Source organism: Vitis riparia, chromosome 13 (genome assembly GCF_004353265.1).
Source record: "Vitis riparia cultivar Riparia Gloire de Montpellier isolate 1030 chromosome 13, EGFV_Vit.rip_1.0, whole genome shotgun sequence".
In the NCBI taxonomy this organism is placed as follows: Eukaryota; Viridiplantae; Streptophyta; class Magnoliopsida; order Vitales; family Vitaceae; genus Vitis; species Vitis riparia.
The window spans coordinates 8,724,166-8,749,206 of NC_048443.1; the positions used below are offsets into that span (position 1 = coordinate 8,724,166).

Below are 25,041 nucleotides of genomic sequence, written 5' to 3' on the forward strand. Positions count from 1 at the left end.
TTCCTTAAAAAATATCTTCGTAAATTTTGATTCTGGGTAATTAGAACACAAAGGTTAAGTAATTGGCTTGGAATGTCCCTTACAAATTTGCAAGCCCATTTGAAGACATGGAACATAAAATTTCTAACTCCTTTATTATGAATCTATAAAAAATAATATAAATAAATAAAAAAATTAAATATGTAATTTGTCTTTCATAAATTTCATCATTTATGTATATATGATGTAGATGACAATTGTTTTATGTATATATATATTTTTTTTAATTAATTAAACAAAATAGATTGTATTTTTTTGTCATATTTTATTGTTTTGTCCTAAATGTGTATGCCAAAGTGCGCTTGGTTAAGTTGAGGTACTCTTTATGATCAGACCTTTGATTCTAGAATCGCATATGAGGTTTTCTTGAACCTCGCTTTGAATAATGAGAAGCTTAATGATCAAGTTGCCTTAATAGTTACAAGTCCTTCTATTATTGATGAGCCTTCTTATCATTTTCATTTTTCATCTTCCAAAAAATGATCAATCATTTACTAATTTTATTGTGTTTTTATGTAACATTTCTCTAAAACCTCCCAACATCTTAAGAACAAAGCAAAGTTAAATTTTCTGAATTAGAAGACTTGAAATGGAAAGGTCTCACTTCTCATCCAAATCCAAGCTTGGGTACAAATTTGTTTGGGTTAAAAATTGAAAACAAACACCAGCCCAAAGAAATTAAAGTAGAATACAATATATTTTTAATATGCTTTAAAACACAAATGATAAGTTCAAAAGTCACTGTTTTATATACGTAATTAACCCTCCAAATATAAGACCTTAAATTATATTAATCCATCAGGGTTATGACAATTTCCCATAACTCAAGATCAAATTTGGTTTTCAATATTATTCAGAACTCAAACTGGGAATGGGCTCAACGAGTAATGACAACACTCGATCCTCAGTTTCACCATATTCAATCCCGTGTCCATCTCCATGCTGATACATGCACTGGGCCATCCTAGCAAGATTCATTGCAATTCCAATAAATGTTTCAGGGAATGGAGACTTTACAGCTCCATCTTCATTTAGCTTCTTCCATGTCTCTCCAATCAAATAGCTTGTGTGTTTACGGGCGTCTTCTTCAGAAGCACCAGTTTCATACATGTAACACTGGATTGACTTGGGAACATCTCCTCTTTTCAACTCATCCTAAGACAAGGAAAAATAAAATAAAATAAATAAAAAATAAATAAAACCATTATAATGGGCCGTCTATGATCAGAAATTACAGAAATATATATTTATTAGGACTTGTAAGGAGATTGTGAGAGAGAGTAGAATACAGACCAGTGATGTTCCCAGATCATCTGAAAGCCTTAAAATCATTGATGACCAACGGATAATATTGTGATATCTCTCCAAGGATTGCAAGGCCTCCTTGGTGATTGGATTTGCGACAAGAAAATAGGCATGGACTAGTATTACAGGACCTGCTATTGAAATCCATGAATTGCTAATGTATTCTTGTAGGCTTGGTGTATATCCACTGTAGTACCACTTTGCCTCCAGTAAGTAGGATTTACATAAGTCTGACCACTGAAGGATTAATCATAAAAAAATGAGTCAAGATTACTACATGCATGTAAACAGCATATAATGGAATGAATTCACAGTTGCAGATAATACCGCTTTTCTAAGATAGGAAACGATGTGTAAACCATGTTCCTTGAGAGCATCATAAGCCATTTCATTAGTGGAGTTGTAGAGAGCAAGGAAGCACAACTTCATGTACTCTGGAAGTGGATCCATTGCATTGATATCCCACCTATATATGCAAATAAGATATTTGAGTTTTTAGAGCAGCTGACATAATCAGAAGCATATGATGCATAGAGGATATGGGAAGTAAGACAAACAGTAACCTGTCAACAACATCTGTAAAAAGCTCGAGTTCATCCATTGTACCATAAACGTCGTAAACATCATCAATTATCGTTATGAGTGTGTTAACCTTTGTGGACATTCTCCTACAATATCCATACTGAGGCTCGGATATCACTCCCACAGTCCATAGGAAATTCTCCATCAGCCTGTCCCTAGCAAAGTTCAACTTTTCTCCCAGGCGTGTACTACTCCACCAGCTTTATAGGAGCCAAGGGAGACAATAAAAACATTATGAGAGTATGATACAGAGTTTTTGGCTAAATCTCAAAACATTAAGAATGTTGATGAACTAATTACCTAGACATGTGTCTTAGATCCTCCTGGTGTGTGGCTTGTACCATATTGAAGTCCAATTTAGCAAACTCCAGCAAGATAGGATTCATGTCCTGTCTTTTCTCGTATACGTCTATGAACCACCTTGCCTCTAACCTTGGCATTCTCCAATGCAATGGAAGCTCTAAGGCATGTTTCACCTCAATGGCAAGATTTTGATCTATGTTTTGCTCAAGGCCCTTTCCAAGATGTCTGTGTGCGAAGTCTCTGGCCTGCTCCAAGGTACTTTCTCCTCGTACACATAGGTATGAAGCTTCATACAAACAGAGCAGTCCCTTGATATCTTCACACAGGCATGCCTTAAAGCTCCCTGTTTCGTCCTTGAATCTACTAAAAACGTCTGCATTTTTAAGAGTGCTTACTAATTATTATTTGGGATAAAGTCATAGCTTACATCTATCTGGAAAAAAGTATTGTAAAAGCTTCCAAAAAAAAGGATAAACAAATAAGAGATCAATATTTGTATTGTTGTCTATAGTTCATTTAAATTTAAGTTCTTAGCTTATTTGAAACAAACAAAATGAAGAAGTGAATCCTACACAGCCACACCTTGAGGCACATCATAGCCATGCTGCCTTAACAGTCTAAATTCAAGAGCTGTTGAGTATAAATCATCTTTCTGCCACTCTTCATGCCGATTGTACTGGTTGTATATGCTGTTCAATATTCTCTTTATTTCATCCTTGAAGTGATAATATATTCCAAGCCTTTGCAAGACATCAATTAGCTCCAGCTGATCCAAAGGTTTCTTCACTTTGCCAAGCATTGGTTTCACATCTCTCTTTAGCTTATCAAGTCTTCTGGTGTATGTTTCTCCCTGCATACATAACCGCATGTATTTGTCAGTAACCACCAAGTGGAACATTAATAACTAGAATCAACCAGTTAGAAATATTCATGATAAACCTACCACATAATCACTTCTTAGTGACTGCACATAATCATAGTCCCAAATGGTAGGATGATAGTTTGCAGTTCGCCTAACAATGATTTCCTCACAATTGCTGTTGCCAATTTTGACCTTGATTCCTCTAGGAGAAGCCTTACAGCTGCTGGATTTTATTATGATTGGAAGTCTTGTGTGCGTGATCAGATTAGGAATTGAAGAAAGCATGGAAAGAGCCATGGAGATCTGCTAGTACAAAGACTGGTTTAATCTTTGGATTGTTAGGTTACTTAATCCAATTGAAATCAGTATATATATATCCTTGGGAAAAATACCACTTATCCAACTTGGAAATTATTATTTTGCAAAAATTGTCCGACAACATAATTATTAACGCTGGGAGCTACGTACCTCTTGTACCCCCATGGGCCACTGTCAGTGCACATAATTTTGAATTTAAAAAACGAGCCATCTAATCCCTTGGCTATTTGGATATCCACGTCCATTGAAGTAATTCTTTTATTAAAAAAATAAAAATACAACTAATAATTGCGATAGTGGGGATTACTTAAAAAATGAAGCCACGTGTTGCCACACTTGCAACTCAATAATTTTAGTTGATGGGCTGTAAATGCGGGTTTTATAAATAAATAAAGGAAGGGACTACATAAACTCTAGTGACTTGCTATGATAGAAAGAAGCAAAACATGACCAACTTTTTAATAGAAATAAGAGCCATTTATAAAAAATAAATAAACAAAACTTTATAGTAAAAATTAAGGACCGCCTGGCTATGTTTTCTACTTGTTTTTAAAAATTATTTTTTATTTTATAACTTAAAAACAATTTCTAAAAACAAGTTTAGAAAAACACAATTAAATGGATCATGTTTTCCTTTTATTTTTAAAAATTAGTAAAAGCAATTTTTATTTATTTTTTAGGAATTTTTATTTCACTTTGTTTTTAAAATTGTTTCCAAGTAACAATAGTCAAATAGTATTAGATATTTTTAAAAATAGTTTTCTGTTTTTTTTTTTTTTAAAAAAAAATTGTCTTAAAATCAGCTGACCAAACAGACTATAATTCTTTTATAAGAAAATTATTTTAGATAAAAAAAAAATTTATGGAAAAGAAATAAATATAAAAAACATATTAGATTTTTATTTTTACTTTCTTAACTTTGACATAGTAAAGGAACTGAACTTTTATTGATTTTTCAAATTGATTCCCATACATAAAACAATACTTGGAGGTTGAGGTAGCATAGGATTTGCTAATGTCATGCAGCTTGCCCCTTTGCTCATATTACTAATTGGTATATATTATTTTTTTTTTTTAAAAAAAAGTTATTATATAGATGAAAATATTTTTGTAAATAGTTTAGATCATAAAGGAAAAAGATTGAGAAACTTTGGGACCCATAGGTTGTATTTGATTTATATCCTTTATAATATTTTTTTATGTTATACTGTAATAATTTTCTTTTATCCATGGATCATATGTTGGTTAAACCACATTAAAACCTTGTTAATTCCTAATTAATATATATTATTTTTAAAAAATATTATAAGGTCATGACAATATAATATTGTGAGATATAGATTACAAGCTTGTGAAGTGATGACTATATACTTAATGGAGCGGGAGGGCTTGCCACTGAAGGTGTATACAAGGATGGGAAGTATTTGGGACTCATATATATATATCGAATATATTGAGACTCGATAGTTGTTTCTCTTCATATCCTATATAATATTCTGTATGTTAAAGTGGAATGATTCTCACTCATCCACTAATATATAATTGATGAAACCACATTAAAACCTTAGATACCTTTATACATGAATTATTTTATCTTTGTGTTCTTATATTATGGCATTGACATTGAAGCTTTTGTTGACACTATAAGTGAAAATATAGTTGTGGTTGAAGGTTTCTAGAAGAATCAAAGAAAATAGGACATACTAAAAGATTACAAAAAGAATTTTATTAATTGAAAGTAAAGTTAATTATTCTTTCATTGAAATATGACACAAAAAATGTATTAAGATGGAAGATTGACTTAACGAATTTTATCATAATATTATCGTAAAATGTCTCAAAATTTCTAACTAGTATATATTCCTTTTTGTAAAAAAACATTGTCTAAAATGTTTTTATATTAATATGTCATTGCAATATTAGATTTATCTCTATAAATATTTTATGTCACAATAAAAATTGATTTAAGATATACGAAGAAGAAGAAGAAGAAGAGTAGGAAACACCTCATGAGCGAGAAAGCTTGTTATGAGTAGGATCTAATAGTTATATCTTGTTTATGTCTTTTACAATATTCTTTATGTTATAGTATAATAATTCTCTTCTACTCATGTATGACATGGTTGGTCAAACCACTTTAAATCATCATATATCTTTGTGTATGAATTATTTTATTAACATTAGATGAAAGAGGTGATGAAAACAGAGAGAAACAAAGAGAGAGATGAGAGGAAAAGATGTTGATATTATTTATCTCAGTTATCTTCTACAATAACAAAGCATGCATTATATACAAGAGAAGATACATATCCTAACCAACTGTACACGTGGAGCTACAAGACTAGTGAGAAAAAAATAACCTAACTAATTAAATATTTAGGCTTAACATCCCCGCTCAAGCTCATTGGTCTAGTGTGAACAGTGAACTTGGAACGTAGAGTGATGAAATGTTAAGTGGAAAGAGGCTTGGTCATGCAATCAGCAAGCTAATCATCAGAAGGTGTGAACTGGATAGAGAGAGAGAGAGCGTTGAAGAACACATTCCCGGACAAAGTGGTAGTCGATTTCCACATGTTTGGTTTGGGCATGCAAAATAGGATTGGTAGCTAAGTATGTTGCATTGATATTGTCATAGAGAATGAGGGGAGGTCGAGTGGGAGTAATGGAAAGTTCACGAAGAAGAGATTCGATCCAAGCAATTTCAACAGCCCTATTTGCTACCCCTTGGTACTCTAATTCAGTGTTGGACTGGGATACCACTTTTTGTTTGGAAGAAGACTAAGAAACCATATTAGAGCCAAAAAATAAGTAGTAGCCACTAGTGTTATGCCTATCATCAAGGCAGGAAGCCCAGTGGACATTTGTATAGCTAGTGATGTTGAAGTCAAAGGAAGGTTGTAGGAAGATACCAAAATGAGATGTGCCATTTAAGTACCGAAGAATGAGCTTAACAGCCTGCCAATGAACATCAGAGGGATGGTGCATGAATTGACACACTTTATTTACTGCAAAAGCTATATTTGGGCGTGTCATGGTATAATACTGAAGGACACCAACAAAACTTTGATAATCTGAACCATTTTCAAGAGCCATAACATCAGGAAGAGAGAGATTTGTGTTGGAGGACATAGGAGTGGGACATGGCTTAGCATCCAACATAGCAGCTTGGGTAAGGAGATTAGTGATATACTTTGCTTGGCTGAGGTGAATACTAGTAGGTGTGTGATGGACCATCAAGCCCAAAAAATAATGTAGAGGACCAAGATCCTTTAAAGAAAACTAATGATACAACTGTTGGATAAGGTGAGTAACCTGAGTAGAGTGGCTCCCAGTGACGATTATATCATCCACATAGACAAGAACAAGAAGTAACTCATGAGAAGAATGACAAATAAACAAAGAAGAGTCATTCTTAGAAGTAACAAATCCCAAGTGTAGCAGAGAAGTATTGAGCTTAGTATACCAAGCCTGAGGTGACTGTTTAAGGTCGTAAAGAGACTTATCCAACTTGCAAACATTAGTAGGATAGAGAGGATCAACAAATCCAAGCGGTTGTTCCATGAAAACGTCTTCAGCCAAGTCGCTATGTAAAAAGGCATTATAAACATCCAGTTGATGAATCCAGAGGTTTCATTGAAAGAAGCCATGGAAGCTTTGATACCAAGATGAAAGAGGTGATGAAAATAGAGGGAAACATAGAGAGAGATGAGAGGAAAAGATGCTGATATTATTTATCTCAGTTATCTTCTACAATAATAGAGTAGGCATTATATACAAGCATGAGATACACATCCTAACCAACTATACACGTGGAGCTACAAGACTAGTGAGAAAAGAATATCCTAACTAGTTACATCTTTAGGCTTAACAACATTGAAGCTTACAATAACACAAAAATATTTTGTTGGGCTACCTCTTAGTGCCAACATTATGTTCTCATGAGGTAGTCAAAGAGACAAGGAGAAACCATTATTGATTAGGGTTATTTTCTCTTTTGTTTTTATCAAGATATTTTTTGTGAAGTAACCTTTATTATGGTAACACAAGATACAAAGTTGAGAAAAACTATTTTATTCCATGGTAGAATGTGGAAAAAGTGATAAAATCATTCTTTAACATTTTTAATCAAATAATTCTAATTTAATTTCTTCAAATTGTTAGATCATTTTTTGAATCTCTCAAATATCCTAAATTATGGAGTGAGTATAGAAAAAAAATATTTTTAGCTTATAATACTTTTATTAAAATAACGTCTATTAGAAATACATTATTTATAAGAAAGCAATGAATTTTTAAATATAAACTAAAAAAATTTAAACAATATTTTTACTAATGTGTTGAATAACAAAAAAAAAAGAAGAATAAAATGCCTATTGAAGTTATATACATTTATAATTCACTAACCATATTTTTTTTAGCATTGAAAATGGAGATGCAGGCAAGATAATGATACCTACATAACAATAAAAAGAGAATAAACAAGGGAAAATGACAAACCTTTGCATCCAAGAAAAATGTTAAATACTTTGTTTATCTTAGTTAAAAAAACTTAAATAAAAAACTTTATAATAAAAAGAGTGGATATCAAAGCATGATTCTTCTATACTATACCACATGGTGATACCAATAATTTGTTTTCATGTATATATAAAAAGATAAAATTAGAAAAAGATAAATCGATTAAAAAAAGGAAGGTAACCAAAAAAATATAAATAAGTTTGGATTGCATATATATCAAAAGTATAAAAACTTTGCAACTCTTTTTTAGTTGGTCAATTATTATTTTGGTAAGAATTTTTATATAAGTTTATGGTTTAATAAATAAAACAATTCATTAAGAAAATTAATTAAATATATTACATCTAACATTTGGAAAAATTAATATTTAATAGAGTACAATAAACACAAAACCTAATTTTTATCTTTATTTTTGAATTTTGTAGGAAGGAGAATGAAAAGCTGTAGATTTTTGTAACTTAATTAGTACGCTAAAAATGAATTTTAATTTGATTAATGACGAAGAAAATATAACATGGTTGAAGGTCTCATTACCTTGATGAAACATTCTTTATTTATTTTATGTGAATATAATTATGAAAAGAAAAATATCATGTGAAATAATAATATTGTTTTTATATCCCTCATATATACATACTTTGATTTATACTTTTTTGCATTTAGATTACAAATTTTATACCTTGATATTGTTATTTTAGTCTTCCTACCTTAAACATATTTTTCATACTTTGGTCACCCTTTTTTTTTTTTTTTTTTTTTTTTTTTTTTTTTTTTTTATCTAGATTACATTATTTGTATCTAAATCACTTTTTTTTTTTTTTTTTTTTCATTTCTAGTGATGGTATATTTTATACATTGATACTTTGATCACATTTTTTGTATCTTAGTACCTTAATCATATTCTGTCATATTTTTTGTATCCCTTAGTCATTTTCTTTATACTTAGGTTACATTATTCATATCTTAGTATTTTAGTTGCTCATGTTGTATTTTAGTTATATTTGTTGCATGCTATAATAATTTTTGTGTCCTTGTAACATTTTTTATATTTCAATAGTTTGATAACATTTTTTGTATTTAGATCACTTTTTTCACACCTAATTGCCTTGATCACCTTTTTCATACTTCAATAAGTAGGTCATATTCTTTATACCCTAGTTACATTCTTTGTACCTGGAACATATTTTTTGTACCTTAGTCCTTAGTCATATATTTTTCACCTTATTTATATTTTTCAAATTTATTCAAATTATTCATACCTAGATCATTATATTTTTAAATGATCTTCTCAAGCTCTCATAAACATAATTTTCCCTATCTATATACTTTGACTATATTTTACAAATTTTAGACCTTAATATCATTGTCACATTTGTCATACCTTAAACATACTTTTCATACTTCAATCATATTTTTTTATACCTTAATCACATTCTTTGTACCATGTCATGTTCACTTATATTGGTATCTACTTTTAGAATTTAGAAATAAAATAAAAAAAACATTTTTAATCTCTTTGAAGGAATTAAGACATTTTACTTTCATGTTAAATTTTTAATTGAAAATAAAATACACATAATAATAATAATAATAATAATAATAATAATAATAATATTCACATAACATGCATGATGTTACAAGTAACTCCTAAAAAGGTAGGTAATGATGTCTAAAATGAGACTTAGCATTAAAAAACATCAATCACATACCATGCATGATAAGTATAACTCCTAAAATGGTAGGTAATGATGCCTAAAATAAGACTTAGTATTGAAAAAGGAAATGTAGGGCAGGCAATGATGCTTAACAAAAGACTTAGCATTGAAACAGGACATATAGGGAGATACTGATGCTTACATAACAAAAGAAAAAGACTAAGTAGTGGAAAAGGATGAGCCTTTGCACCCAAACAATTTGTTATACAGGTTTTTTTTATTTTAGTTAAAAAAGAAATTAAATAAAAAACTTTGTAGTAAAAAGCTTGGTATCGAAACATGATTCTTCTATACCATACCACATGGTGACACCAATAATCTTTTTTCAGAGAAAAATAAAATAAAATAATAATAATAATAAATTAATTGATTAAAAAATGAAAGTAATAAAAGAAATTTAAATGATTATGGATTACAAACATATCAAAAAGTATAAAAACTTTGCAAGTCTTTTTTAATTTGTCAATTATTATTTTGACAAGATTTTTTATATACGTTTATAATTTAATAAATAAAACAATCCATTAAGAAAATTAATTAAATATATTACATCTAACATTTAGACAATTTAATATTTAATAGAGTACAATAAGCACAAAGCCTCATATTTATTTTTATTTTTCAATCTTTTTTTAAAGAAAGATAATGAAAAGTTGGAGATTTTTAGAACTTAATTAGTATGTTAAATATGAATTTCATTTTAATGCTGAAGAAAATATTAAAAAAAATTAAAGGTTTGTAGACCCCAAAATTTATCATAATTTTATTTTTATATTAATTTTGAGTTAAATTTTATTCTTAAATTTAAATCCCAATTACATATGATATTTTTTACTCACTCGCCATTACTTTAATTATTAATTTTTATTATTTTATATATCTTTATTTTTATTTTATTATTATTATTATTATTATTATTATTATTATTATTATTTCTTTCTTTCTTTTCTTCACTTTCCCTTTTTTTTTTTTGGAAACTTGTGTTTTGATGGGGCAATTTGTGAAATATATGGTTTTTGGAACCCATGTTTATGAAATATGAAAAACAACTTTTAATGTGGAAAGTTATATGTGTTTCATGCACTTTGAGTCGGCTATCTTTTATGTGCCGAGATTACCCCTTCAAGTATCCAGGTCAGCAACATTCGCAGGCCATGTCAGCACGGGCTGAAACTGAACCGGCTGAAAACTCCAAAATAAAAATTTGAGCTTCCCACAAAAACACCCTAGCCGGCGGTTCTTTCTTCCCTCTCTCTCATTTGATACCCATTCCTCTCATCTTTTTTCACTCCGTCACCAAGGCGAAGCAGAGAATCCTGTATATTTTTTAACAATTTTTCTCATTTCATTTCAAAAGCCTTTAATCCCAAACTCCAATCTACAGTTTTCTATCTTCAGCTTCTTCTCCTCTCAAAGTCCTAACCATTTGAACCCAATCGTCCCAATTTCCTCATCCCTCCTAATCGAAGACGGTGTCAAAATTTGCAAAATTTCACACATTTGAAAGTGTAAACCTTTAATCGAAAACCTCAATCTAAATTTTTGTTGCTTGTGGAAATTGTGAAGAACCAAATGGAGCACTTCATCGAAACATTGTCTAGTTAAAAAGACGGCTTGAGGATGGTACGTTTTGATTGAAATTCTAGTTTAGGATAGCGAACCCGAATGGAAATGACAACTGTGATATATTGGCTTCATGAAGAAGAAATCTCGTCTTCGTCTCATTGGATGGCATTTTGCTCTAACCCCCACATAAAATGTGAAGGTAATTAATTTGTATTTAAGGTTGTTCTATTTTTATTTTTTTTTATTTTTTTGTTTAAAATGGAGTACAAGAGTGATTTTCGAGTGGTTTTTGTATTCCGATTTTTTTTTTTGCATTGGTGAGGCCATAGCTTGAGGCGCATGTGGATTTTGGAGTGCATGATCGGACGTTCGATCTCAGTCTTTTCGTGGATTTTGGATGTTGTGATTTTTGCCCAAAAAGTGATATTAGAGCTTCCACTTACTTAACAAATGGTATCAAAGCTTCCACATACTCAACATATAAAAGCCAAAAGAAAATAATAGAAATATAAGAATATGATAGGGAGTTGGAGGGATCCCAAAACATTAAGGTTTTACTTGGTTCTTGGAAAGTACTAGGGTGTTGGATTGCCAAGGGTAACTAAGCCCCCAATGTTTTTTCCTATTTTGAGATTGGACCTTACTTTGCCCTTACCTAGCCCTCTAGATCTACTTATAATAGGAATATTATAAGATGATCTTCTGAAAATTGAGAAAGAATCAATGTTTTTTTGGATAAATTGAATAATTATTGTCGACCACTTTGATTACTTACTATACTAGTGAGTCTCTTATGATCAAACCTTTGACTTTGGGATCAAATATGAGGTTTCAAGTTCCCTTGAAACCTAGGTCTTGACATTGATAAACTAGTTAAAGGTCAAGTTGCCATAAGAGCCTTTATAATTCATGGAAATTAACCTTCTTTATCACTTTTATTTTCCATCTTCCAAAAAATCAATAGGATTTGCTAATTTTGGCATATGCTTTGATGTATCCTTTCTCCAAAATCTCCCAACATCTTGAGAACAAAGCAAAGTTAATTTTGCTTAATTTGGAGGCTCAAAATGGAAGCGTCTTACTTCTCATCCATGTTTGAGCTTTGGTACAAGTTTATTTGAACTTAAAAATTGAAAACAATTCAAACAGTAGACTATAGAAAATTAAAGAAGAATACAAATTTTTATTATGCTTGAAGACATACAAATGATCCATTCAAAAGCAACTTTTTTATATACCTAATTAGTCACGAAATATAACTAAGATGCTAACATCACTTCAACTATCTAAAAGTTAAATTTTGGTTCCATTATAGCACGACTTTAAATCATATTAATACATCACATCTACAAGAATTTCCCATGACTGAATATCAAATTTGGTTTTCAATATTATTCAGAACTCAAACTAGAAACCTTTTGTCATTGTCTAAGGGAATGGGCTCAACGAGTAGTGATAACAATCTATCCTTAGTTTCACCATCTTCAATCCCATGCCCATCTCCATGCTGATACATGCACTGGGCCATCCTTGCAAGATTCGTTGCAATTCCAATAAAAGTTTCAGGGAATGGAGACTCTGCTGTTCTATCTTCATTTAGCTTCTTCCATGCATGTCTCTCCAATCAAATAGCTTATGTGTTTGCGAGCATCTTATTCAGAAGCACCGGTTTCATACATGTGACATTGTATTGACTTGGGAACATCTCCTCTTTTCCTCTCATCCTAGGAAAAGGACAGAAAAAAAAAAAAAAAAAAAACATTGTAAGGGTATGGAAAGAAATCACAGAAATCTTCATTATAGGACTCATAAGGAGATTGTGAGAGAGTAGCATGCAGACCAGTGATGTTCCCCGATCATTTGAAAGCCTTAAAATCATTGATGACCAACGGATAATACTGTGATATTTCTGCAAGGATTGCGAGGCCTCCTTGGTTATTGAATTTGCAACAAAAAAATAGCCATGGATTAGTGTTAGGGGACCTGATATTGAAATCCTTGCATTGCTAATGTATTCTTGCAGGGTTGGCTTATATCCATTGTAGTACCATTTTGCCTCCAATAAGTAAGACTTGCATAAGTCTGCCCACTGGAGGATTAGGCATAATCAAATGAGTCAACAATACTACATGCATGTAAAGAGCATATAGAAACTCATCAAAATTTAATAGCAAAGAAATGGAATGAGTTCACAGTTGCACACAATACCACTTTTCTAAGATAGGAAATGATGTGTAAACCATGTTCCTTAAGAGCGTCGTATGCCATTTCATTAATAGAGTTGTAGAGGGCAAGGAAGCACAACTTCATGTATTCTGGAAGTTGATCCATTGCATTGATATCCCACCTAAATATGTAAAGTAGATATTAATCTGAATTTTTAGAGAAGCTAACTTAATCAAAAGCAGATGATGCATAGAGGATATGGGCAGTAAGACAAACAGTAACCTGTCAACAGCATCTGTAAAAAGCTCGAGTTCATCCAATGCACCTTAAACGTCGTAAACATCATCAATTATTGTTACAAGTGTGTTAACTTTTGTGGACATTCTCCTACAATATCCATACTGAGGCTCGAATATCACTCCCACAGTCCATAGGAAACTCTCCATCAGCCTGTCCCTAGCAAAGTTTAACTCCTCTCCAAGTCGTGTACTCCTCCACCAGATTTATGGGAGCCAAGGGAGACAACAAAAATATAAAAAAAGATATAGAGTTCGTTGACTGGATCCCAAAAACATTAAGAATGTAGATAAACTTACCTAGACATGTGCCTTAGTTCCTCCTGGTGTGTGGCTTGCACCATATTGTAGTCCAATTGAGCAAGCTCAAGCAAAATATGATTCATGTCCTGTCTTTTCTCATATACATCTATGAACTACCTTGGCTCTAACCTTGGCATTCTCCAATGTGATGGAAGCTCTAAGGCCTGGTTCACCTCAATGGCAAGATTTTGATCTATGTTTTGCTCAAGGGCCTTTCCAAGATGTCTGTATGCGAAATCTCTGGCCCTCTCCAAGGTGGTTTCACCTTGTACACAAAGGTAGGAAGCTTCATACAAGCAGAGCATTCCCTCAATATCTTCACACAGTCATGCCTTAAAGCTCCTGGTTTCGTCCTTGAATGTACTAAAAACATCTGAATTTATAAGAGCGGTAACCAATTATTATCTGGGATAAAGTTATTGTTAAAGTACTCGTTTTTAGGTAGTTTGTTAGGGATTTGTTAGTTTTTCCTATTGATAAGGGATGTGCTTTTAGGTTTATCTATTCTTTAGTTATAAACCAAGTTTCTAGGACTGTTAGATGTGGATTACTTCCAGCTCTGTTTTGAGTTATCTTGTAAGGCTATTTATAAGCCAGTAAAATTCTAATTCAATTGGAAGATTTCTTAACATTTGGTATCAGAGCAAAAGGAGCAAAAGCCAGCAATCACCGGGCCTGATCAAAACCAGCAGAAACCTGAGAAGCAGCAGTCTTCTAAGAGTGTAGCAGTAAGGATGGCAACTGAGAGTAACTTTGTGCAACCAACAATTCCAAAACTTGATGCACACTATGATCATTGGTGTATGCTTATGGAGAATTTTTTGCGCTCGAAGGTATATTGAAACCTGATGGAACAAGGGATCCCTACAGCAGAAGCAGGGGTAGAACTCACTGAAGGGCAAAAGAAGGTGATTAAAGATGCAAAACTGAAGGATTTGAAGGTTAAAAATTATCTCTTCCAAGCCATTGATCGATCAGTCCTAGAAACCATTCTGAACAAAGATACAACAAAGAGCATTTGGGACTCTTTGAAGCAGAAGTACCAGGGGACGGCACGAGTGCAGCGCGCACAACGACAAGCTCTTCGAAAGGAATTTGAGATGCTCAAAATGGGTAGGAGAATCTGTGAATGAGTACTTTGCTCGAACCCTTACTATAGCCAACAAAATGAGGGTTCATGGTGAGAAAATGGAGGATGTTGTGGTCATTGAAAAGATTCTAAGATCTGTGACTCCTAAATTCGACTATGTTGTGTGCTCTATCGAGGAGTCTAATGATCTAGACACCTTATCCATTGATGTGCTACAAAGCAGTCTTTTGGTGCATGAACAACGCATGAATGGCCATCTTATGGAAGAACAAGCATTGAAGGTTACCTATGAAGATCAATCAAGAGGAAGAGGACGAGGTCGTGGTGGATTTAGAGGAAGAGGAAGAGGAAGAGGTAGAAGTAGATAAAGCTTTGACAAGTCTACCATTGAGTGCTATAATTGCCATAAGCTTGGACATTTTCAATATGAATATCCAAACAAGGAGACAAAGACAAAGGCACAATATGCAGAAGCTAGTGGAGAAATATTATTAATGGCACATGCAGATGGCAAGGAAGCTAGCAAAGAGGAGTTATGGTTTCTTGACTCAGGTTGCAGCAACCATATGTGTGGCAAGAAGGAGCTTTTCTCTAAGCTTGATGAGAGTTTCAACACTTCTGTAAAGCTTGGAGACAATTCAAGCATGGCAGTAACAGGAAAAGGAAATATACAAACGTTTGTGAATGGAATTGTGCAGCTCATCACTGAGGTGTTTTATGTTCCAGGATTGCACAATAATTTGCTAAGTGTGGGACAGCTACAAGAGAAGGGGCTTGCAATTCTCATACAACATGGGAAATGTAAGATTTATCATCCAGATAGAGGATTAATCATGGAGATTGCAATGTCCTCAAATAGAATGTTTATTTTGCCTGCCCAGAAATTGCTAAAAGAAGAAATTTGCCTTTCTTCTCTTACAGAAGATCAAGCTCGGCTTTGGCACCTTAGATACGGACATTTAAGCTTCAACGGCTTGAAGACTCTTCAGCAGAAAAGACTGGTGAATGGACTGCCACAATTTCAAGCTCCTTTAAAAGTGTGTGAAGACTGCTTGGTAGGAAAACAACGAAGAAATCCATTTCCAAAAGAAAGCACATGGAGGGCTTCTCAGATTCTTCAACTGGTGCATGCAGACATCTGTGGACCAATCAACCCCACTTCAAATAGCAAGAAAAGGTACCTAATCACTTTCATTGATGATTTTAGCCAAAAAAACCTGGGTTTATTTCTTGGTAGAGAAGTCAGAAGCTTTCATCACTTTCAAGAATTATAAGAGTTGTGTTGAGAAAGAAACTGGTTCATATATAAGATGTCTTCACACTGATCGTGGAGGAGAATTCACATCACACGAGTTCACAAATTTTTGTAAGGAAAATGGCATACGTAGACAACTGACAGCGGCATATACTCCCCAACAGAATGGTGTTGCGGAGAGAAAGAACCAAACTATTATGAATATGGTGCAAAGCATGCTTTCAGGAAGAAAAATTCCAAAAACTTTTTGGCCTGAAGCTGTTAATTGGACTGTTTATGTTCTGAATAGAAGTCTAACTCTAGTAGTAAAATACATGACTCCAGAAGAAGCTTGGAGTGGATCTAAACCATCAGTTGATCACTTCAGGGTGTTTGGCTGCATATCTCATGTTCATATTCCTGATAGTAAGAGGACTAAGCTTGATGACAAGAGTGTGAAATGTGTTCTACTTGGAGTTAGTGAGGAGTCGAAGGCATATATGATCCAGTCTCTCAGAAGATAATAGTAAGCAGAGATGTGAAGTTTGAAGAAGAAAACAGTTGGGATTGGAACAAAAGTCATGAAAAAGCCATTATAGCTGATCTAGACTGGGGAGAAAGTGACAAAGAAGCAGTCCTAGTTGATACCAATAGAGGAAATTTTGAAACTAATCACCATGACATTACAATTGAAGCTATGGAGGGTAATGATTCATATGAGTCAAATGAAGAAAATCCACTTAATCCTAATGAAGGAAGAATCAGAAGGCCACCAGCTTGGCTGAGAGATTACGAAAGTGGAAAAGGTTTACCTGAGGAAGAAGACACTGCATACCAAGCTTTGTTTGTCGGCAATGATCCAGTCTCATTTGGCGATGTTGTGAAAAGTATGAAATGGAGGAAAGCAATGGATGTAGAGATAGAAGCCATAGAGAGGAATGATACATGGGAGTTGACAGATTTACCTACTGAAGCAAAGAAAGTTGGGGTAAAATGGATTTACAAGACAAATTTTAATGAGAATGGAGAAGTGGATAAGTACAAGGCTCGGTTGGTAGCAAAGGGTTACACTCAAGAACATGGGGTGGATTATACTGAGGTTTTTGCACCTGTAGCTCGATTAGATACAATTCGAGTGGTGATTTCTCTTGCAGCTCTAAAGGAGTGGACAATCTACCAGTTAGATGTAAAGTCAGCCTTCTTACATGGTGAACTAAGTGAAAAAGTCTTTGTCAAACAGCCTCCTGGCTATGAACAGAAGGGCAATGAGCAAAAGGTGTACAGATTGAAAAAGGCTTTGTATGACTTAAACAAGCTCCGCGAGCTTGGTATAGTCGTATAGAGTCCTATTTTATGAAGAAAGGATTTAAAAAATGCCACTATGGGCATACTTTATTCATCAAGACTGGAAAAGGAGGTAAGATTTTGATTGTGTGTCTCTATGTGGATGATCTTATTTTTACTGGGAATGATGAAATTATGTTTGCTGAGTTTAAGAAATCCATGATGCTTGAATTTGATATGACTGATCTTGGAAAAATGAGATACTTTCTTGGCATTGAGGTGATGCAAAGATCAGATGGCATCTTTATTAATCAGAAGAAATACACACAGGAGGTGTTGGAAAGGTTCAGCATGGACAAGTGCAATCCAGTTCATAATCCTATGGTTCCTGGATTCAAGCTTACGAAAAATGGAGATGGAGTGAGGGTTGACAGTACGTTCTATAAGAAGATTGTAGGAAGTCTTATGTATTTGACTGCCACTCGACCAGATGTTATGTTTGTGGTGAGTCTCATCAGCAGATTTATAGACTGTCCTACTGAACTTCATTTACAATCAGCAAAGAGGATACTAAGGTACTTGAAAGGTACCATTGATTTTGGTGTGTTCTACAAGAAGGGTGGAAATGAGGAATTGATTGCCTACACAGATAGTGATTATGCTGGGGATTTAGACGATAGGAAAAGCACTTCAGGTTATGTGTTTATGTTGAGCTCAGGAGCAGTGTCTTGGTCCTCAAAGAAGCAACCTATGGTCTCTTTGTCCACTACTGAAGCTGAGTTTATTGCTGCAACTTCTTGTGTCTGTCAAGCAATATGGTTAAGAAGGATATTGGAAGTCTCAACCATGCTCAACATGATTCTACAACAGTTTATTGTGATAACAATTCAACAATCAAGCTTTCTAAGAATCTAGTGATGCATGGTCGTTGCAAACACATTGATGTTCATTTTCATTTCCTTCGTGAGCTTACAAAAGATGGAACTGTAGAGATGGTTCATTGTCATACGCAGGAGCAAGTTGCAGATATAATGACTAAACCTCTAAAGCTTGATGCATTCTTGAAATTACGTGATTTGTTGGGTGTTTGTTTGGATCCTGGAGTAAACTGATTGCTAAAGCATTCAGTTTAAGGGAGGATGTTAAAGTACTCGTTTTTAGGTAGTTTGTTAGGGATTTGTTAGTTTTTCCTATTGATAAGGGATGTGCTTTTAGGTTTATCTATTCTTTAGTTATAAACCAAGTTTCTAGGACTGTTAGATGTGGATTACTTCCAGCTCTGTTTTGAGTTATCTTGTAAGGCTATTTATAAGCCAGTAAAATTCTAATTCAATTGGAAGATTTCTTAACAGTTATAGCTTACATATATCTGCAAAAAAAAACTGTAAAATTTTTATACAACTCTTTCATTAATAAAGAGAATTAACTCAACTAAAAGAAGTTCTTTTAGGTGCAGCACCGGCTCAGTTGTAATCGCCACTTTCTGTTGGATTGTGAACCCTGAATTATTTTTATTGCACTTTGCTGCGGATGTCGGGCTTCGAGCTGCCCTGTCAGCTCGTAGGGTTCAAGCTCATGTGTGTTTGGTTTGGTTAACATGTAAGAATCACATTCATCACCAAACCCCGTTAAAAATCTAATCTTTTTCTTTATTTTCTGTTTGTATATGTGATTTGGTTGAGACTTTCAACTTCTCTCTTAGAGTAATCTTCTTCAAATCAGATGAGAGAGAAACTTGAGATGGTACGTACTTTTATGTACTTGAGATGTCTAACAATTTATATGATGATAAATTTATGGGCCATGTCGGCAGCTTCCAACGACACTCCCAGCCACCCATGACCCATCTACCATTTTCAAGTTGCTCAAGCTTTAAATGTGTTTCATGCCATCCCCATCACAGACAGATTGGAGCATCGGCCTTCTTCACTGTGCTCCCCCTCCCGTACCAATACTCTCCCGCAGTTGCCTTCACTTTTAACGTGGCCTCTGCTATATTCTATCAACCAATTTAATCACCGTCCTTTTTCTACCTCAAAATTGGCTTCTACACCCATGCCTTTTACCATTAATTTCTACGTATCCACTATAACACAATCCCATATTAAATAAAACCAAAGATTTATTACTTGTATAGCTTCTACTACTTCAAAGCTAAAAACATCCAAATATTCATATCGAGTCCCAAGAACATATGTTATTAATACCCAAATAGCTCTAGTTTATATATCTATAATCCAGTCCCAAGAATATCGTAGATGATATGATTAAGTTTAGACGTTAGTGATTTACCTCAGATTCTTTGTTATATCAAAACTACTTACATGACATTTTATTTCTTTTGGAAACGTTGAAAGATAGCACCATATTTTTAACTTTGTCCTTTTTCTTGCAAGTAATTGAGCGAGTTGAGTTAGTATTGAGATTGGTTTGCTACTTCCCCAGATGGGATCCCCATTTCTTCTTGTTTATTTTTTCTTGCTTCCCTCTTTGCACTTTTTGGCTCAAGAAGTTGAAGCAATTATTAAAGTTTATGAGGCTACAACAGTTACTAAACCAATGCTAATCATGATTGGTGGCTTCATGATAAGTGTAACTACAGCAGCTGTCCATGGGAAATTCAATTGTAATAAGACTTGTACAACTTTCCTAGATCTTAAAAAGTGCAAAGAGATTTGTCCTATCCTCTTCTTAACAAAGGTTTATATATTTGGATCAATAAAGATTTTATCATCCTAAGAAACAGTTTTTTTTTTTCACATTGAGAAATAGCCTTGTCTCGTGGAATTGAGAAAAAGCCTTTCATAGAATTCAAACTTGACTAAAGTCTAAAGAATTACAATATGCATTTTTTTTTATTACCATCTTGTTGGTCAATATTTAACAAGTTAATATAAATTTATTCTACATTGCCATGAAACTTGGGTCAATCAACTGTTAGAGATTGCAAACATCACCAAGTGTACATTGATATATCCCTCACATGCATCACAAGTGATCTTCTATTAGTATATCTAAAAACATAGAAAATAAGTTAATAATATTTTAGGTTTTCAAACGGACATTTGTTTTATAAAACATTAAAAAACAATTTTAAAAAGTTATTTTTAAAACTGTTTTTTTAATATTATTTTCGAAAACATTTGCTAAATAGAGCCTCCTCCTTCCCCACACCCCCCACCCCCCCCCCCCCTTATTTTGAGACTTTTGGGGCTTTTACAGCCTTGTGGATGAATGTGGACCTTACTTTGCCCTTACCTAGCCTTTTTGATCTACTTAGGCAGTTGATTTTCATAAAATTGAGAAAGAACTTTTTTTAAATGAATTGAATGATTACTATGGATCACTTGACTGCTTCCTATATTGATGAATCTCTTTATAGTCAAATCTTTGACTTTGAAATCCCAGATGACGTTTTCTTGAACCTCAATTTGAATAATGAGAAACTTTAAGGTCAAGTTGCCTTAACAGTTATGAGTCTTTCTAAGCCTTCTTATCTTTTTCATTTTTCATCTTCCAAAAAATGATCAATCATTTACTAATTTTATCGTGTTTTTATGTAACATTTCTCTAAAACTTCCCAACATCTTAAGAACAAAGCAAAGGTAAATTTTCTGAATTAGAAGACTTGAAATGGAAATGTCTCACTTCTCATCCAAATCCAAGCTTCGGTACAAATTCATTTGGGTTAAAAATTGAAAACAAACACCAGCCCAAAGAAATTAAAGTAGAATACAATATATTTTTAATATGCTTTAAAACACAAATGATAAGTTCAAAAGTCACTGTTTTATATACGTAATTAACCCTCCAAATATAAGACCTTAAATTATATTAATCCATCAGGGTTACGACAATTTCCCATAACTCAAGATCAAATTTGGTTTTCAATATTATTCAGAACTCAAACTGGGAATGGGCTTAACGAGTAATGACAACACTCGATCCTCAGTTTCACCATATTCAATCCCGTGTCCATCTCCATGCTGATACATGCACTGGGCCATCCTAGCAAGATTCATTGCAATTCCAATAAATGTTTCAGGGAATGGAGACTCTACAGCTCCATCTTCATTTAGCTTCTTCCATGTCTCTCCAATCAAATAGCTTGTGTGTTTACGGGCGTCTTCTTCAGAAGCACCAGTTTCATACATGTAACACTGGATTGACTTGGGAACATCTCCTCTTTTCAACTCATCCTAAGACAAGGATAAATAAAATAAAATAAAATAAAAAATAAAAAATAAATAAAACCATTATAATGGGCCGTCTATGAACAGAAATTACAGAAATATATATTTATTAGGACTTGTAAGGAGATTGTGAGAGAGAGTAGAATACAGACCAGTGATGTTCCCAGATCATCTGAAAGCCTTAAAATCATTGATGACCAACGGATAATATTGTGATATCTCTCCAAGGATTGCAAGGCCTCCTTGGTGATTGGATTTGCCACAAAAAAATAGGCGTGGACTAGTATTACAGGACCTGATATTGAAATCCATGCATTGCTAATGTATTCTTGTAGGGTTGGTGTACATCCACTGTGGTACCACTTTGCCTCCAGTAAGTAAGATTTACATAAGTCTGACCACTGAAGGATTAATCATAACAAAATGAGAAGATTACTACATGCATGTAAACAGCATATAATGGAATGAGTTCAAAGTTGCAGATAATACCGCTTTTCTAAGATAGGAAACGATGTGTAAACCATGTTCCTTCAGAGCATCATAAGCCATTTCATTGGTGGAGTTGTAGAGAGCAAGGAAGCACAACTTCATGTACTCTGGAAGTGGATCCATTGCATTGATATCCCACCTATATATGCAAAGAAGATACTTGAATTTTTAGAGCAGCTGACATAATCAGAAGGATATGATTTATAGAGGATATGGGAAGTAAGACAAACAGTAACCTGTCAACAACATCTGTGAAAAGCTCGAGTTCATCCATTGTACCATAAACGTCGTAAACATCATCAATTGTCGTTATGAGTGTGTTAACCTTTGTTAACATTCTCCTACAATATCCATACTGAGGCTCGAATCTCACTCCCACAGTCCATAGGAAATTCTCCATCAGCCTGTCCCTAGCAAAGTTCAACTTTTCTCCCAGGCATGTACTACTCCACCAGCTTTATAGGAGCCAAGGGAGACAATAAAAACATTATGAGAGCATGATACAGAGGTTTTTGCTGGATCTCAAAACATTAAGAATGTCGATGAACTAATTACCTTGACATGTGTCTTAGATCCTCCTGGTGTGTGGCTTGTACCATATTGAAGTCCAATTTAGCAAACTCCAGCAAGATAGGATTCATGTCCTGTCTTTTCTCGTATACGTCTATGAACCACCTTGCCCCTAACCTTGGCATTCTCCAATGCAATGGAAGCTCTAAGGCATGGTTCACCTCAATGGCAAGATTTTGATCTATGTTTTGCTCAAGGCCCTTTCCAAGATGTCTGTGTGCGAAGTCTCTGGCCTGCTCCAAGGTACTTTCTCCTTGTACGCATAGGTATGAAGCTTCATACAAACAGAGCAGTCCCTTAATATCTTCACACAGGCATGCCTTAAAGCTCCCTGTTTCGTCCTTGAATCTACTAAAAACGTCTGCATTTATAACAGTGCTTACTAATTATTATTTGGGATGAAGTCATAGCTTACATATATCTGGAAAAAAGTATTGTAAAAGCTTCCCAAAAAAAAAGATAAACAAATAAGAGATCAATATTTGTATTGTTGCCTATAGTTCATTTAAATTTAAGTTCTTAGCTTATTTAAAACAAACAAAATGAAGAAGTGAATCCTACACAGCCACACCTTGAGGCACATCATAGCCATGCTGCCTTAACAGTCTAAATTCAAGAGCTGTTGCGTATAAATCATCTTTCTGCCACTCTTCATGCCGATTGTACTGGTTGTATATGCTGTTCAATATTCTCTTTATTTCATCCTTGAAGTGATAATATATTCCAAGCCTTTGCAAGACATCGATTAGCTCCAGCTGAACCAAAGGCTTCTTCACTTTGCCAAGCATTGGCTTCACATCTCTCTTTAGCTCATCAAGTCTTCTGGTGTATGTTTCTCCCTGCATACATAACCGCATGTATTTGTCAGTAACCACCAAGTGGAACATTAATAACTAGAATCAACCAGTTAGCAATATTCATGATAAACCTACCACATAATCACTTCTTAGTGACTGCACATAATCATAGTCCCAAATGGTAGGATGGTAGTTTGCAGTTCGCCTAACAATGATTTCCTCACAATTGCTGTTGCCACTCTTGACCTTGATTCCAGTGGGAGAAGCCTTACAACTGCTGGATTTTATTATGATTGGAAGTCTTGTGTGCGTGATCAGATTAGGAATTGAAGCAAGCATGGAAAGAGCCATGGAGATCTGCTAGTACAAAGACTGGCCTAATCTTTGGATTGTTAGGTTACTTAATCCAATTGAAATCAGTATATACATATTTACAGATCCGTCCGAGCCACTAATCCTTGGGAAAAATACCACTAATTCTAGAACATTTGCAAATCCCATCTGGATCTGTCTTCTGTTCATAATTTTTGTGGGGGCTAGTAGATCTCTTATCCTCATTGCTTTGGGAAACATAATCCAAATAATCCACCATGGTCACCATAATGAGCATTTTGCTTTTCTCATAAGTCTCTTATATCCAACTTGGGAATGATTATTTTACAAAAATGATCCGGCAACCCTGGGGGCTACTTACCTCTCTTAGCCTCTTGGGCCATTGTCGGTACACTATAATTTTGAATTTAAAAAATGTGCCATCAGGATATCAACGTCCACTGAAGTAATTCTTTTATTAAAAAAGTAAAAATACAACTAATAATTGCGATAGTGGGGATTACTTAAAAAATGCAGCCACGTGTTGCCACACTTGCAACTCAATAATTGTAGTTCACGGGCTGTAAATGCGGGATTTTAAAATAAATAAATAAATAAAGGAGGGGACTACATAAATTCTAGTGACTTGCTATGATGAAAGAACCAAAGTATGACCATTTTTTTTAATAGAAATAAGAGTCATTTATAAATAAATAAATAAATAAAACTTTATAGTAAAAATTAAGGTCCGCGTTTGGCTATGTTTTCTACTTGTTTTTAAAAATTATTTTTTATTTTTTAATTTAAAAACAATTTTTTTTAAAAAAATAAGTTTAGAAAAATATGATTAAATAGGTCATGTTTTCCTTTTATTTTTAAAAACTAGTAAAAAAAATTTCTACTTATTTTTTAAAAATTATTATTTCATTTTGTTTTTAAAATTGTTTCCAAAAAATAATAGTCAAACGATGTTAAAAAAATTTAAAAACAATCTTCTGTTTTAAAATAGAAAAGTGTTTTTAAATCACACGACCAAACAGGCTATAATTATTTTATCAGAAAATTATCTTAGACAAAAAAATTTATGGAAAATAAATAA

General features: G+C 33.5%; 2 protein-coding genes and 1 pseudogene across 2 annotated transcripts; all 3 read right to left on the reverse strand.

Moving 5' to 3' along the window:
• Window positions 1-717: 717 nt before the first annotated feature.
• LOC117929034 ((-)-alpha-terpineol synthase) lies at window positions 718-3,413 on the reverse strand. The gene is made up of 7 exons (XM_034849220.1): window positions 3,173-3,413; window positions 2,812-3,079; window positions 2,227-2,602; window positions 1,908-2,126; window positions 1,672-1,810; window positions 1,333-1,581; window positions 718-1,194 (listed from the first exon to the last, which is right to left on the reverse strand). The coding sequence occupies exons 1-7, from the start codon at window positions 3,386-3,388 to the stop codon at window positions 889-891; spliced, it is 1,773 nt and encodes a 590-aa protein (XP_034705111.1). The 5' UTR covers window positions 3,389-3,413; the 3' UTR covers window positions 718-888.
• A 9,197-nt stretch (window positions 3,414-12,610) lies between these two features.
• LOC117928276 lies at window positions 12,611-14,770 on the reverse strand (annotated as a pseudogene).
• A 6,533-nt stretch (window positions 14,771-21,303) lies between these two features.
• LOC117928992 ((-)-alpha-terpineol synthase-like) lies at window positions 21,304-24,037 on the reverse strand. Its single transcript, XM_034849166.1, has 7 exons — window positions 23,766-24,037; window positions 23,405-23,672; window positions 22,819-23,194; window positions 22,500-22,718; window positions 22,264-22,402; window positions 21,927-22,175; window positions 21,304-21,780 (listed from the first exon to the last, which is right to left on the reverse strand). Exons 1-7 carry the CDS (start codon window positions 23,979-23,981, stop codon window positions 21,475-21,477), a joined length of 1,773 nt encoding a protein of 590 aa, XP_034705057.1. The 5' UTR covers window positions 23,982-24,037; the 3' UTR covers window positions 21,304-21,474.
• Between the last annotated feature and the right edge of the window lie 1,004 nt (window positions 24,038-25,041).

Coding starts and splice junctions, on each gene's coding strand:
- LOC117928992 (XM_034849166.1), bottom strand. CDS start 23,981: ATGGCTCTTTCCATGCTTGCTTCAATTCCTAATCTGATCACGCACACA. Junction 23,673..23,765: donor CACTAAGAAGTGATTATGTG/GTAGGTTTATCA, acceptor TTATGTATGCAG/GGAGAAACATACACCAGAAG. Junction 22,403..22,499: donor TTCACAGATGTTGTTGACAG/GTTACTGTTTGT, acceptor TTGCATATATAG/GTGGGATATCAATGCAATGG.
- LOC117929034 (XM_034849220.1), bottom strand. CDS start 3,388: ATGGCTCTTTCCATGCTTTCTTCAATTCCTAATCTGATCACGCACACA. Junction 1,811..1,907: donor TTTACAGATGTTGTTGACAG/GTTACTGTTTGT, acceptor TTGCATATATAG/GTGGGATATCAATGCAATGG. Junction 1,195..1,332: donor ATGATCTGGGAACATCACTG/GTCTGTATTCTA, acceptor TCCTTGTCTTAG/GATGAGTTGAAAAGAGGAGA.